At 30.4% G+C, this 15,639-nt stretch overlaps 1 protein-coding gene across 1 annotated transcript; it reads right to left on the bottom strand.

Annotated features, from left to right (window-relative positions):
- Positions 1–7,394: 7,394 nt before the first annotated feature.
- Positions 7,395–15,303, bottom strand: LOC144839552 (xylulose kinase-like). The gene is made up of 15 exons (XM_078695363.1): positions 15,215–15,303; positions 14,724–14,806; positions 14,138–14,375; positions 13,742–13,870; positions 13,070–13,135; positions 12,854–12,926; positions 12,230–12,348; positions 12,035–12,116; positions 11,673–11,713; positions 11,329–11,444; positions 10,835–10,950; positions 10,193–10,363; positions 9,574–9,720; positions 9,122–9,216; positions 7,395–8,649 (listed from the first exon to the last, which is right to left on the bottom strand). Exons 1-15 carry the CDS (start codon positions 15,266–15,268, stop codon positions 8,596–8,598), a joined length of 1,584 nt encoding a protein of 527 aa, XP_078551489.1. The 5' UTR covers positions 15,269–15,303; the 3' UTR covers positions 7,395–8,595.
- Between the last annotated feature and the right edge of the window lie 336 nt (positions 15,304–15,639).

The raw sequence follows: 15,639 nt of genomic DNA, 5'->3' as shown, positions 1-15,639 counted from the left end.
ATGAAAATAACAAATCTTAATTGACAATGAATAATAGTGTATATATAAAATGCTTTGTTTACAAGGAAAGTTAGATACAATGTACAAAATATCGAGTAATATAACATTTAAAGACAAATTTGTTTAGTAACATTCAGGGTAGATTAAACATTTTTTCTTCTTTTTGGAACTTGCGCAATACAAATGTTTGCTATGGAATGGAGTTAAAACTTGTATTTAGCTGGAGCGCAAAATAAGTTTTAAAAAAAGATATTCTTTTTCTCTTTTAATAGTAGTAATAGCAAGGCTATATTATTTTATCAAACAAGTTTTTTTAATCTAAAGAATGAATTTCATCATCTAAGGGTCTAAGAACAAAATACATATGCTTAAGTTTTTTTAAAACTAACTTAAATCAATATCATTGACTTAAAATAAAGTTGATTTGTTGCTAATGTTTGATAATTAATCTGACTACTTTTCTTTATTACAAAGTAAAATGCTATCAACTTGCCTGATTCTTGTCTACATAAATCTTTGCTGTACTGTAATACATTTTGTTAAAAATCTCTAATATCCAACAGTATTAATTTATAATTCCTAAATCTTCTCAAATTTATCAAGAAATCGAAGTAAGAAAACTTCTGGCTCCTAAGACACACCATCCGAAAATGCTCAATTTGAGCAATAAAGTGTATTTTCATTAATTTAGTATCTATACATCATCAACAGAAAACTATAATGGACTATAAGTCTGTACTTTGCTCACAATTAACTGGCTACAGAGGAAGTAAAGCAATTAGCAAGCTTTTCTTAATTTGATATTATAGGTACTAAAATTCTGACCTTTGAATCTAACACATGCCATTTTGACCAACTGGGACTGTTTTCATGACAACAAATGTTCTATTTTATTGACATTTTACTAATATAAACAAGGATTATATTAAAATATCATAACTGTAACTATATTTATCTGGCTTTAATTAATATTAAACATATTTGTTTAATAATATATAAAATAATGTTTTTGTTTACAAAGAAAGTTCAATATACAGTATACAAAATAATTAATTAATATTAGAAAATTTAATATTGGGTTCTACTAAATAACACACACCACTACAACTAATGTTTTTGTTTGCCAAATAGATAACATTATATAAAATAATTTATTAAAGTATGTTATGGGGGTCCTACTAAACACAACACACACTACACTAATTCTAAGCCTATACATCATAATAACATAGATGCGCCAAATCATGTTATATGCACGTTTGTTATCAACCCCTAAACAATCAACCTCGCTCCTGAACCTGACCCTCTACAGTAAATATTTCCCTCTAAGAGTACTAGCACATTAGTGCCCTTACCCAGTTGGGAGTTGGGAGGTGGAGAGGGAGTGGGTTTGGTTGGTGCTGAATAGTATTGTGTTATGTATGGTAGTGTGTAGTACATGTTTAGTAGGAGCATACAGTATTTTTTTATAGTGATCTCTTTAGCAGTGCAATAATAAAGCAACAGGATATAATTTATGGTGACAAAATAAACTCAAAACATGGTTTGAAATCATTACAAATCCATAAAATAATTCTAATCCTAATGCTAATTAGTTTTACTTGAAGATAATTCCAGGAATACAATAACTACAGTACTTAAAAGAAACTAAAGGTATTGTCTTTAACATTAAGCATTGATCTTTCAAGAGAAATTAAGAAAACAAAAACTAAGCTTGGTTGAACTGTAACCTCAATTAACCATTTAAAAAAGTAGGTTTAAAAAAAAAAATTTACAATAATAAAATAAAATATTAAATAACATCAACAAGTTTCAGGAGCTAACAATGTTATTATACCATAATTATGATCCAAAAACACTGAAAAATACAAACTACAGTACCATAATATTTATAAATTTGTTATTCTAATATTTCATTTTAAATTTGAATAGTATTAGTTTATTATATAACTACAGAATTTACTATCTCATTTGTTTTGATTGATCAACTTTATAACTTTATTTCATAAAATATAAATTTCCCTTTGTCAATAAACACAAACAAAAAATTGTAATTGCATATTTTTTTAGATTAGTCAATAAAAATGTATAAACATTTTCAATATTCTTTTTATTTTTGAAATACAACAGATTAATACTTCCATACAAAAATAACTGAATTCCTATAATTTGTATATTGTTTTTTTTATGAGATTATCCATGATCAAATATTATCAGGAATCAAGAAAAATTACAAAGACAAATAGATAGTTTCTACTTACCTGGTAAACATTTCCAAGCAAAGGTAAAATTTCAAGCTTTTCACAAACATCAGCTTTACGTTGCCATGGTAGATATGTGTTCTACTTCGTTATATTCAAGATTGCGTTGAAGTCTTCTCATAAGCATGAGCAAACACACTTGTAGCCTTGTAGTTGTCTTTTAACATGGGTACACACTCCAGCAGCCTTGCATATAGACAACCTGTATTATTGCTAATACTCACGTCGAAGGATATGTGCTTATTACTTCTAGATCGTTAGAGCGTGACCAAAGTAAAATCAATGAAACCAATAAGAGGGTAAACAGAGACGTTTGAAAGCCAATACTTCTTGTGATCAGGTAACAAAGAGTCTGTGACACGATAAATTTGTGTTTCATAAAGCCTTTAGGGATAAAATACAACCATATCAATGATACAACACAACCAACTTTAATTTATAAAGATGCACCGACCGATTCACTCAAAAATCTGAAAAATAAATTGAAAGATAATTAAATTGCAATTAAAAAATTAAATATTATATATATAAACATTAAAGAATACATATATTTGTGAAAATTATGGTTTTAAAAAAAAAACATGAATTTATATTATGCAAAAAAAAAAGTTTATAATACAGTTGTTCTACAATATAACAAAATATAATGAGACTTTATAGAAATATTCTTGTTAGTAGTTATTACATAATGTTTTACCATTGATATTTTTATTTTAACGCACAATGAGTTGAGTTGAGTCTTATAGATATAAATGGCACAGTATGTCGATAAAAATAATTATACTGCTAGCTTGGTAGTTTTACTTTAACATTGTTTAATGTCAATCCATTGATTGTAATAACATAATTATAATATAAATATTTATTCTTTATTGGATACCAAAAGTTAATTAGTGGGTAGATAATTTAAATTACAAATTATATTGTAAATTTAATGGGTGTTGGTAAATACTGCAGATACTGTAGATACACAGAAACTTAATAATCTTTTACATAATGTTAAAATAATTAGATATATCAAATTGTATTATTTTTATAAATGTGTATTACATAACAAATTTGTAAATAAAACAATTGGAGGTGAACACTATTAAACCTATAAAGCCTTGATCGTGGTCAAAGTAACCGAGTTGTAAGCTAAATTGATTAAGGGTATGTTCAGACTCACAGAGTTACGGTGGAGTTATGTAAGCGGCGTACATATTTTTGTGTCTGAACCAAGCCGCGGATTAGCGTTAGGGAGCTGTTACTCCGCGCCAGTGGCGTTAATAACTAACGGGAGAGGGTAGATTTAATAACGCTAATCCAGTGATGCATCAGTGATTTTAACCTTAACCAATGAAAAGACACGACCACGATTAACAGACAGCAACTTCATACCTGTACCAGTATACGACAGTGAAATAGCTATGTCAAATGTATTTTCAGGTTTTCAATTTTAAAAAACAGTAAAGTTGGCGTCAGTGATATGATATTTTCATAAATTAAATCAATTAATCGGATAATTTACCGTGTAATAATTACGTTTTAAATTATTTTTAATTAAATTACAATAGTAAGACCAAATCAGTATAATTTTGAAGGTAACATTATGTAAATAAAAATAACAAAAAAACAATTTTACGATGTAAACTTTCATGCATTGTTATGAATGTATACATATATTTCTATCTGCTTTGACCTGATCAGAGTGTTTTAAACGCAAGGCATTGGAATGTTGATCGTTGTGTCTGAACACCTTGGCTTTTAACGCCACGGATTACCGTACGCCTTGCGTAGATAACTCCACCGTAACTCCGTGAGTCTGAACCCTAAGATAATTAAGTCCAATCCGAATGCTGGTTGTTGAATTAGACTAAGACCAACAGGTTCATTTTTACCAACCAATATAACCAGTAGAACTTACTATGGTCTTCCAAATGTACAGTATGACTTGACCCAGAAGTTCATGACCTTATGGTCTTTAATGTCATGGTTACATTTTGGTAAAACCTTGGTAAAAATCTACCACATTGAATTATCCAAGTGCGAAGAATAGTCAAATTTAACGATGGGTAAAGTTACTATATTTACCATTTTGAATCCAGTGCGAATAAGGTTTTCTTTTTTAGTATTTTAGGACTTATTTTGTTAAAATACGGTTTTATTGGTCATATAAACGGGCCCTTAAACCATCTAGTAGGAACAGTACTTACCCTGCAACTGATACTTACACCTTATATTGCTTAGTGTGTGCAATATTTATTTTCTAAACACAATATTGTTGATACATTCAGATACATGATATGATTAGCCCCGAATCCACGAGCCCAGGAGGTAAAAAAACAGGCCCCCACTGGACCCCCTGTAGTTACAGGTATACAGGTGAGTTGGTCTCTTAATCATTAAGTTGTAGGGAATTGTAATACATTTTAACAAAGTAGTTTTACAAAAATGTCTTTCCTAAGTAGATTTTGTGTTTAAATATATACATACAGTATTCTGTGTATCCATTTTTAGAGATTAAGGTGGTTACATTGATTTAGTTTGAAAGAAAGAAGAGACAAACTGGTATTTCTATTGGCTATCTGTTGCATAATACTATTACATAATATATAGTATATAAATTCACAGGCATAGTTGCATTTCATTGTTCTGTTTACACTTTACAGGAAAAGAAAATTGAAATGTTGAAAAAAACATAGTATTTTTTTAAATACAGGTAATGTTTCAAAATGTTACAGAAATGTGTAGAATTGAAAAACAAATGAAATAGCAAACAATACAAAAAGAGATTAAAACACAATAAAGATTCTTAAAATAAAATTAATACAACTAAGCATAATAAGTATATCTCAAACAAAACAAAAAATGTGGATAAAATTAAAAACTGTATGATTTCATTATTTTTTAAGATAAACTTGTTTACTGCAAATAAACTACTATACTAGGCATACAAGGTGTATATTGTAGTAATGTTTACCACAGGTATGAATCATGTCACTATTTTCACCGACAATGTCATGTGATGAGGCTAACATATGCGGTAAATTAGGCCTAAAAAGGCAAGATATACTATTAAAATGATAAAATATTAACAAAGAACTTACCACTATTAGAGGAGACAGACTTTGTTTGTCCATGGAAGGATGAGCTCACTTCAAACTGATAAGTAACGTAATAAGCAACAATATTGCTCTCAGGCATCAGCCATTATTGTTACTAAGGCAACCAATTACAGCCCAGTGGAGATCACTTTCTCGGAGTTCCTGGGAGGTGCATTCCTATCACAACTCAATGACCCTCAATAACCCAATTTGACCTTTTTAAAAATCTTTTTAAGGCCTAAATGACATCTAATGTAATCAATGAACTTATATTGACTCATCATATTTGTCATTTTTATGACTTTTCATATTGTGTACACATTGGAATGCAAAGTTAGTGAAGAATTACCGATAGGGTGAAGTGCAGTTTTACTTCTTTGGAAATTGGGTTAATAATAACATAATTGAATAGAAGCAAACAATTACGGACCAAAATTCAACTTAATTCCTACAAAAGTTTAAATCATAAAAATATGCCCTACAGTCAAATTCCTACAGGGAAATCTTTAGGACCCAACAAAGTGTCCCATTATTAGCTGGGGGTGTCCTCTGAATAAGGGTTTGTCATAGTGTTATTACATATTATTATTGTTTATTTTACAGGAAGTGTAAACATGGGGATATCCCCTGGATGGGAGTCTCTAAAGGGGTTCCACTGGTTGATTGATTGATTGATACAGTATTAATACATACCAAATTAATTAATTTGCAAAAGAATCATTAAGTGGATATGTATATAAAAAAGAAAATAACATTTAATTTGGTATTATGTAGTGAAATCCAGCCATCTTTTTCCATTTATAAAATAAAAAACATATAACAAAGAAATAAAACAATTGCCGCTGTTTAGAATTTATACCATCAAGTTGACACCAAACTTACACTTGGGTACACTAATATGTCAACAACCTCATTAATCATTTTCGCAAAAACCAATTATGTAGTTCCTTCAAATCATTAACATTCATACTAATAAAGTACAAAGAGGAAGTTGAAAACTATAAATTAATCCCACAATTACTTCAATATGGTTGCTATAGTAAACATTATTTTCTTTCTGCTATGGGATATGGCAGAGAGGAAATCAAATAAATTAAAGAAACCTAGGAGGCTGAGAAGTTCAGACCCGCAGTAGTAGAATTGCAGTGAAGATACCAGGATCTTGATTCAAATCCCAATAGATGTCAAAATTTTTTCCCATGACCAAAAAGCAATTCCACTCTCAAAAACTTTCTTTATATGAGAGTATATTGTGCATGTTCGTTGGAACTAGATTCCTAACTTTTAAGAAGGATAGTGAATTAATTAATGGTTATTTTTGGCAATTTGCTTACATATGTAAACAAAACATAAAAGAGATGAAAGGATGGCAATAATGGACAAATGGAAATAATAAAGAAAAGAACAAAGTAGACTGATGGGGAATCACTTAGGTTAGTCTTTTAGTGCCTATTTCCATAGGGAAAACTTGAAACTAATGGGTGTATTGTTGTTTTACCAACTGTACCACCAGTGATATTAACAATGCATTGGTCTTTCCTAATTTCAATATAAAACTAGTGACCACAGGGGAGGTGCTCAGTAAAAATAAAAACAATAATGGTGAACAAACTTAAACATGAATAAACATAAATAAACTAGATTTGAACTCGTATTATTGACTACAACAATACATGATCAATTACTTATAAAATAAAGCAAATATTATGTTATCGTGAATATCTTTCTTGAAAATATATAAAATGATGATCTTCTTGATTGAGTATCTACTTAATCGACCATCATGATATTTGCAATCATTTTAAGCACTGTTTATTATGCACTTGTTCTTAATGGGGCTTTTTATAAGTATCATAAAACCATAAAATAATTACACAAATACCCCAGTATAGATTTCAGCTATAGGATATTCAATTTAAAGCGAAACTATGTCCAGGGAAAGTTATTTCTGTGAGCAAAGACTACATGCATTGTAATATTGGTAGATGCTTTTCAATGTTATTTTCTTAAACAAATTGTATATCAGTATGTACCACAACAAAAAGAATATTGCATCGTTTCGATTTTATTAAAAATCATTCCACAATTGAAATATGAATAATAAAAATTACTGACTAAAAATACAATAAAATTCAGCTTTGTTCATTTTATTACTGTATTTTAATGAATATTCTCCAAAGTTATGTTTTACAGCAATACTGCCCCCTATAATATTTTTTTTTTTCTAGTTAGTAGTTGTTTGGGAACGAGTGTATAAACACAATACTAAATTCACTTTTTGTAATCTTTTAATTTAGTTCTATTAGTTCTTCTCTATCTATTAAGAATTTGTATGTACATATATTGCTTTTTCCTGAATAAATTTATTTATATACATTATTATATCTTTGTCATATACTGTATTAACTACCTTTTAAAATGATAAAACATTGTCACGACCTATATAAGTAAGCTAATAAGGAGCATATCATTATCATAATTAATTAGGTGGAAGACAACATTACCGTTTCTCTCACCTGTGTCAATCAGGTCTTAACGGTTCAATATACTTTCTAAACTTAGATAACCCTGTAATTTAAATTAACCACTCTTTATTTTTAATTAAAATTCTGTATGTTTTAATAAAATAGATAGATAGGCATGTATTCTTACACTTTAATTAAGCAATAAAAAATGTCATTATGCTAAAAAATATATATCTTTATCGTCAAATTTAATGGTGCTAATATTGATCAGTATTGAGAATAGCAATGAAATAACCAACTAATCAATACATCTGCTTAAATACGAGGCTGCAGAATAATAAAATATTCATAAAACGTTGGTGGTAGATGCAATTCATTTTATATTTTTAATTTATTATTATTACTTTATTATTTACTTTTATTTTAGTATTTTTAAGTATTTTTTGTGCTAAATAAAGTATATTATATTATGCTAACAATTAACCTTTTCCAAACAAATATTAAGTTACTTTTTTATACTGAATACATTTTAAAATTTAAATAATAGGTTGTATGCAATTAGTTATCAACATTTTAAAACAGGAAAAACAAATTAATACGAGTTGTTTAGCAATACTAAAAATTAAACAACAGGAAAAACAAACAAGTGCAGTTTAAAAACAACAGAAATCATGAAACAGTTATGATGATCTTTATAATGCACAGATTAAGAAAACTGTATAAATTAGAATCAGCTAGTTTGTACCTTAATGATTGTTCACTGGATCCAATAAGAATTCTTAGCTACACAATCTTCTGTTCATATTCTTTATATCTTTCAAGCATTTTGCTATAAATCTGAAATTATAAATGATCATAATAATGTTTTTGTACCTAAAATAATCTAAAAAGTATACTACTGGTTTCTAGATGTTACACATACAATAACTTCCATCTCCCCTAGATCATGTCGACATGGAACTCAACTTAACTGAAAGGAACTAGTTGCGCGAGAACACTTATGTCGACATTTTGAGCAACTGAACGGAACTAAACAGAACTAAAAGGAACCAGTGTTGTGTGAGCGCTTATGTTGACTCTGGAACTGATTGAAACTAGTTGTGGTTACCACTCTTCTTTTGATAAAACAAAACAGCGTTCAATGTTAGGAGATTTAAAGAGAAATTATTCCAATAACATTTGTAGGTTTTCTTTCTATACACTTCTAATCTACAAATCAACTTGCATTGTGGAATATTTAAAGAGAAATTATTCCAATAACATTTGTAGGTTTTCTTAATATATACTTCCAATCTACAAATCAACTTACATTGTGTGCCTCAAGTCTTGGTGAGACTGCTAGTTGATAAGCCGGGGCACACTTAACAACTTCAGTAAATGCTACTTTGTCCCCTCCTTCACGGCCTACGCAAAAAACAAAAAACACTGGACTTTAACAAAGAGTTGAATAACTAACACTAGTATAAACATTTCATAATAACAACTTTTTAATATAATATATTTTTGATTACTATATTTTATAACATCAACGCAAGTGCGTCAATGGCTTTTAGAAAAGAGTTCTGAATAGTAAAAATGATCTTGTTAGGTGTACTACAAACTATATGTTACGATCTTCAAATCTCTTCACTAAATGGGAGAAAATCCTCTTTTAGTGTGATTTTCTGTTTGTTGTATATGGAATATTTATTCTGAAATAAATTGATCAATCAATCAATCAATGTAAAAATCAAGATTATTCATCAAATTAAAAATACTAACCATGCTTTGCTCTATAAGCAGAACCAAGGCAAGCTGAGTTAGTGGTATCAAGAGTATAAACAGGTGCATTGAAGATATCAGAAAGAACTTGTAGGATGGGTGTGTTACTAGAAGCTCCACCAGTTGCTATCACCCTTGAATTACATCCTTCAACAAATAAAACAACTTTATTACTGAAGGAATAATAATATAATAAGATTACATTATAAGACTAAAGATGTATAAAAAAAAACATTTGTTTTATGTTCCATTAGTTATTCACTTAGATCGGGAAAAAAAAAATTACATGAAATAAACTGTAATTTAATGCAAAAAATAGTCAAATTGGCTGCCAGTCTTTTTATAAGTGAAAACATTTTTTTTCAGGTTTTTTTCTGCAGAAGTGATTAACTAACTTAATTTATTTTTCATGTTTTTGGACACTACATCTATAATTAAATTCCATATATAATTTCTTTCTTTGTTCTTTCTTTAACCGGATACACTTTCAATGCAAATGTACTGGTTTACAAAGCGGTTTGATGACTATCAAATATAATGTGTTGGTCTCCAAATCAACTGTAATGTCTAATAATGAAATTTAATACTTAAATGAATGATGTTAACGATATGATCTTACCAATATTGTACCCTAAGTTTTCAGCATGTAATCTTTTTGCTAGGAATTGACTTTCAACTACAGCTCTCACTTCAGTACCAGGAGGGAATGATAGCACCGTTTTCCCATTGCTATTCCACCGGTATGTCCCAACTGCAGATGGAGTAATTTCTTGTACATTAAAGTAAATACCTATTAAAGAAAAGCATATTTCATTGAAGTTTATACATTATGTTTTTTTGTTAGTGATAAAATGTGTTTTTTTTCTTAATTTCATACTTATCTAACAGCCAGCACAAACTCGCCAATTGGATGGATCAAATATTTTATAGTTTATCATGCTTAGAAAGTCTTATTTGAGGCTTAGGTAGTGGAATTGAAAGAGTTACAACCCTGGCACTAGGTCAGGATTGAACCCTGGACCTTGGGAGTGGAAGGCAAGCACATTAACCACCAAGCTACTACTGCCACTTTGTTGGATTTACAACAGTATTTTATTAAGTTTTCAGAAGATATTCAGAATCGCTTGGGAGGAATGAGTGTAGTATGGATACATGACTGGGGCTTTTTAATCAAAATCAAATCTACTCTATTACAGATTTTCATGACTAAAAACATGTAACTCTATGAAAACAATAGCAATTTCCTCATAAAACATCTTACCAATATTTCCATCATTCCCAGGATTTGTTGCTTCAAGTAGATGACTAAAATTTTCCCATGATCCATCAGCAACTGAATTGCGAACCCTTTCTCGGGTCAATGATCCATTTTTAAAACTATAAAAATGAGAAACACGTGAATACAAAATGATTTTTATCAAACAAATTTCTCATTCTTATCTATCTAAAAAAAAAAATTTATGGAATAACTGTGCATTTTATAATTTTTCTGGAAAAATATTAAGATGAACAAATGATGTTTTAATGATTTTATAATAACGGTATATAATAAGCCAAATTTTTAATAATGAAAGTGAATATAAATTTAACTACCTTTTTAAATAGATTTATTTTTAAACTGTATCCATACTTTTATATATCTATGTAACTTTTTGTCTGTTTTTTATGTATCTATGTAAAGCGCCTTTGAGCATGTTTTTTTCATGAAAAGTGCGCTATAAAAATGTGGAATATTATTATTATTATTAAGCATACCAGAGTAATGCCATGTAAGCTGATGCGTCTACTGGATTAGCAAAAACATGACCCTCAAGAGCTGGTTGAGGTGTTTCCAACCAGAGAAAAAGTGTGTCACTTGTACCTACACTAACCTTTGAAACAAACAAAACATTATTAAAAAATAAAATAATATTCATATTACGTCATCATTAATGTTCTAAAAAATCTCCTGTATGAACCCATTCAATGTTTCATTTACAACATTTTGTGTGAAACAGTACATTGAAAAAATAGTTCAATCGTCAAAACAAATATAAATGCATTTGATTAGGTACACAAAAACTGTATTATTAGTATATAAACGTTAAAAGCATACTCACTGCAACATCTCCTTTTTGTAGGCACATTCCAGCCAGTGATGCTAAAGTTGAAAACAAATTGTTATCCGATTTACAAAAATTTACACAAATAAAGATAATAATAACAATGTGAAACATGACTAAAGAGTCTTTCACACCTGTTCCAGGACGGTTCTGATCCGAGCCAAATCAAATCGAACATCAATGTTTCATTTTCACTCAGCTATGCGCCAATCGAAATGCACGTGACCGTGTGAAAACAAAACATTGTTCTATTTGATTTGCCGGAACAGGTGTGAAAGATCCTTAATAGTGAGTAAGATATTGTTAAGAACAATAAGTAAAATTAAATCATTGAACTATAAGAGTATTTTTTATCTGACCTGGATTGTCCCCAGTAAATGCTATCACAGCACATTCAGGAGAAAATCCGTAACGATCTACAAAATATGAAGATATCGATCCCTAGAAAAAGAATAGGATACAAATATTAATGGGAGAGTCAGGAGAGTGGACGGTAATAAGTTATTTTTGTTATGCTTTTGCACAAGTGAAAGGTAACAAATATAGTAACTTACTGCTTTGTGATATGATGGAACAAGTGGTCCTAGCTTATCACACAGGTTTGGGGCACAGGCATCTACTGCTTGTTGACACCATTGGTGAGTGTGTATATCCATCATGTTCATTCCAGACCCTAGCTTAAAAAAATGTATGAAATATCTTAAGGTATCAGTAAGAAGAAAGAAAAACAAGGGAAAAATGGTATTACTAACAGTACTGGTGGCTAATTCATAATTCAATGATTAAAATGCCTATATAGTAGTATTTATTAGATAAGGCTATACCTTGTATTATGCAACCTATAATGCTGTTTTGAGATAATCTGAATACATTTTTATTTCTTATTTAATAGATTGTAGATACATGTAACAATGCATATGTACATATCAAGAATTATGTATATTTATTTATGGAAAGGTCAACATTTCAATATCACTGTCTACAAAAATATATATTATTTAATTTTTTTCTTTCATGCATGCGGCCTTTGACCTTAATGAAAGTCTCCCTGGTCTTACATTGTTTACTATGACAGTAATGTTATGATTTTTTTTTTTTTTTTGATCAAATAAATCGACTTGTGACTTGTGAGTTTGTATTTGTTTTAAATGATGAAATTAAAAAATTTAATAACGAACCATCACTGATATCAATTGGTACATAGGCTCCATGGAAGAGAGAAGCAGCAAAGCTACTAACAAGAGAAATATGCTAAAATAAAAGAAAAGAGGAATTACAAAAAAAAACAAAACTATAAATAAATATAACACAAACCTATTTTAGATATTTACATTTTTAACCATTTCATGTATAGAATAGAAGAGACAAATATAATGTCAAATTTTATTTTGTACCTCTGTTCGTTGATAATCAGCAGGTCGTGATTGAAAGATCTTTGCAATTTGGTTACCTGTAAATCTCTGGAGAATGACACGAAAAAAAAATGATACAATGTGGTTGTTATATATTTTGATATAATTAATGTTACAATACACTATATTATTACAGTAAAACCCTATAAGAGGAACTAAAAAACGGTAAGCGGAAAAGAAAAATATAGAGGTGGTTGAGTGAAAACCCCCTCAGGATAGTTACAGATTCTACGTGGGACAAGCACATGGTTTTCTGCTTACCTGCTCGTCTGTGTAAACTGGCCTTTTAGAGGTTTCCCCTGAATAGGTGTCCCTTGAATAGAGGTTTCCCCTGAATAGAGGTTTCCCCTGAATAGGAGTGCCCCCTGAATAGGAGTGCCCCCTGAATAGGAGTGCCCCCTGAATAGGAGTGTCCAAAAGGAGAGGGGTTCTATTTTACTTTCTTTTGCAAATATTGTACAAAATATTGAACCAATATAATGTTGAGTGTGAGAGATGCCTTAAATGCACCACTGTAATCTCATGCTGATTCTGTGAGTCTAAGTATGTACTGTAACAACCTCAATTACCCAGATCTAAACAACCGTCAATTGTACAAATGTGTGACAGCTGATTTGACAACTAGGGAATATTGAAATGAAGATGTTACTGTACCTCATATGCCCTTGACCCTGTGATGTCTGCCAGTTTTTGAGGCCCCCCTAGTATCTTCTCTAAGTTCTCACACTGTTCAGTGGTGCTAGAATCCATCCAAATTGGTGAATCAGGTATACTAAAGTAGTTCTGAAAATAACAAAATACATTTATTCAATTCAATTCAATTCAAAATTCTTTAATCATCCCACACGGGGCAATTCAAATAAAAAGGTCTGGATTAAAATGATCTTACAAAATATACAAAATATCACAATACACAGTACAAAAAAAAAAGAGTCAAGGTTCAAGAATTTAAGAGTCGAATAGCCACTGGCAAAAACGAATTCCTTTTCATTGTTGTTTGAAAACTATAAACTTTGAACTACAAACTTTGAACTATAAACTTTGGCGGACCTTTAGCTGGACATGCAATAGGGTATCTGATTGCAGATTATCCAAGACTTTTGCAGCTCCATCTTTCCAAAAGACACTACCATGTTGCTGACCAGCTCCGGATAATGCAGCCACAGCAGAAAAGTTAAAACCAGAATCTTTCATTCGTGTAAGCAAAAGGTCTAAGGCTTTGACCCACATGATTGTGGGTGAAGTGACGGTCAACTGGTCATCATGGATATGCACACCACCTTCAGTTCTAGAATTTATAAATAAAATGTCTTATAGCCTGAGCAAAAAAAAAGGTAAAATATATTCTAAACAATGGACAATACCAATCACAAAGATATTAAAAAATATAAATTATGCAGTAAGCTATTCAACATTCTATGAATGATTATTTAAATTAAATCAATTTTATAATTAACCTTTTAATAATAATATACAAATAATAGTATACATTTATATGTTTTGGTAATCAGTTTTGATCATGGAGAACATGGACAGATTTTAAAGATGTATCAGAAAGTTTATAAAATAATGATAACTGGCAATACAGCTTTTGTTTTGTTGATTGGACAAAATCATACATAAGTACTAAAAGTACCTGAATTCTGGTAAGTCTCTGTCAAAGTTCACAGTGGATTCATGAACAACCTTTAGACTTGAATTAACAGCAACAACTTTAATCTGGAGATTATAAAGTGCAATAAATGATTATAGCCTAGCCTAGCTAGGCCTAGCTAGCAGTAGTGGTGATTGCAATGGTATCTGGTCATATGCAGCCTGTGGGCAGTAGGCCTAGGTCTAGTAGTAGAGTAGGCGGCTTAGGCCTAGTAGGCCTAGATATGAGGATAGTACCCTACAAACCATTCCACAACTCACAACCTGGGCTGGCCGGATGGGTTAGCTAGCTAGCATTAGGCTACCTAGCCTACCTGGTCCTAGCTAGGAATAGCCTAGGCTAGGCTAGGTAGGCCTAGGCCTAGGCCTAGCCTGTGCCTAGCTTAGCTAGCCTCAACAAAAACATTCATTCGGTCTTTCGTGCACGGAAATTAAATTATTTATCATACTAAATATTAGCTCTAATTTGCTTACCTGCTGAGTGCTGAAATCAAAACCTAAAAATAATTCATCCCCTCCTCCAAACATTCTTCCTTCTTTTTTGTTTTGTTGTCTGAGTTGTGTTCCGCATCACCGCACACAGCCAGGGATGGGAAACCTTTGACCCACTACTCTCACAGTCATTATCCAATCCAATGCGAGAGCTGATAAAACTTTTAAAGTTGATTGTAAGTATAGACTTATAATATTATGGTACAGTAATTGGATTGACACTTTTTTTTTAAATTTACTCCGTGGGATACTCTGATATATTATAAATGGAAAGAAATTCATAACGAAAATATTTTATCATTTCCTGCATTTATAATTATTTCCATGTCAATGGTTTGAAAAGTTGACCTTATAAACAGACAAAAGGGGATATTACGATAAGCCAATGAATTGCATGACCATCCATA

The sequence above is a fragment of the Antedon bifida genome, chromosome 1, assembly GCF_963402885.1.
Source record: "Antedon bifida chromosome 1, ecAntBifi1.1, whole genome shotgun sequence".
NCBI lineage: Eukaryota > Metazoa > Echinodermata > Crinoidea > Comatulida > Antedonidae > Antedon > Antedon bifida.
This window is presented reverse-complemented; position numbering and strand designations above follow the sequence as displayed.

Bases quoted from the DNA above. Each gene is read 5' to 3' on its own strand.
- LOC144839552 (XM_078695363.1), bottom strand. From the start codon at position 15,268: ATGTTTGGAGGAGGGGATGAATTATTTTTAGGTTTTGATTTCAGCACT. The intron at 12,117-12,229 runs GTAAGTTACTAT...TTCTTTTTCTAG, and splicing joins TTCCATCATATCACAAAGCA to GGATCGATATCTTCATATTT. The intron at 10,951-11,328 runs GTATGCTTAATA...TCATTTTTATAG, and splicing joins GCTTACATGGCATTACTCTG to TTTTAAAAATGGATCATTGA.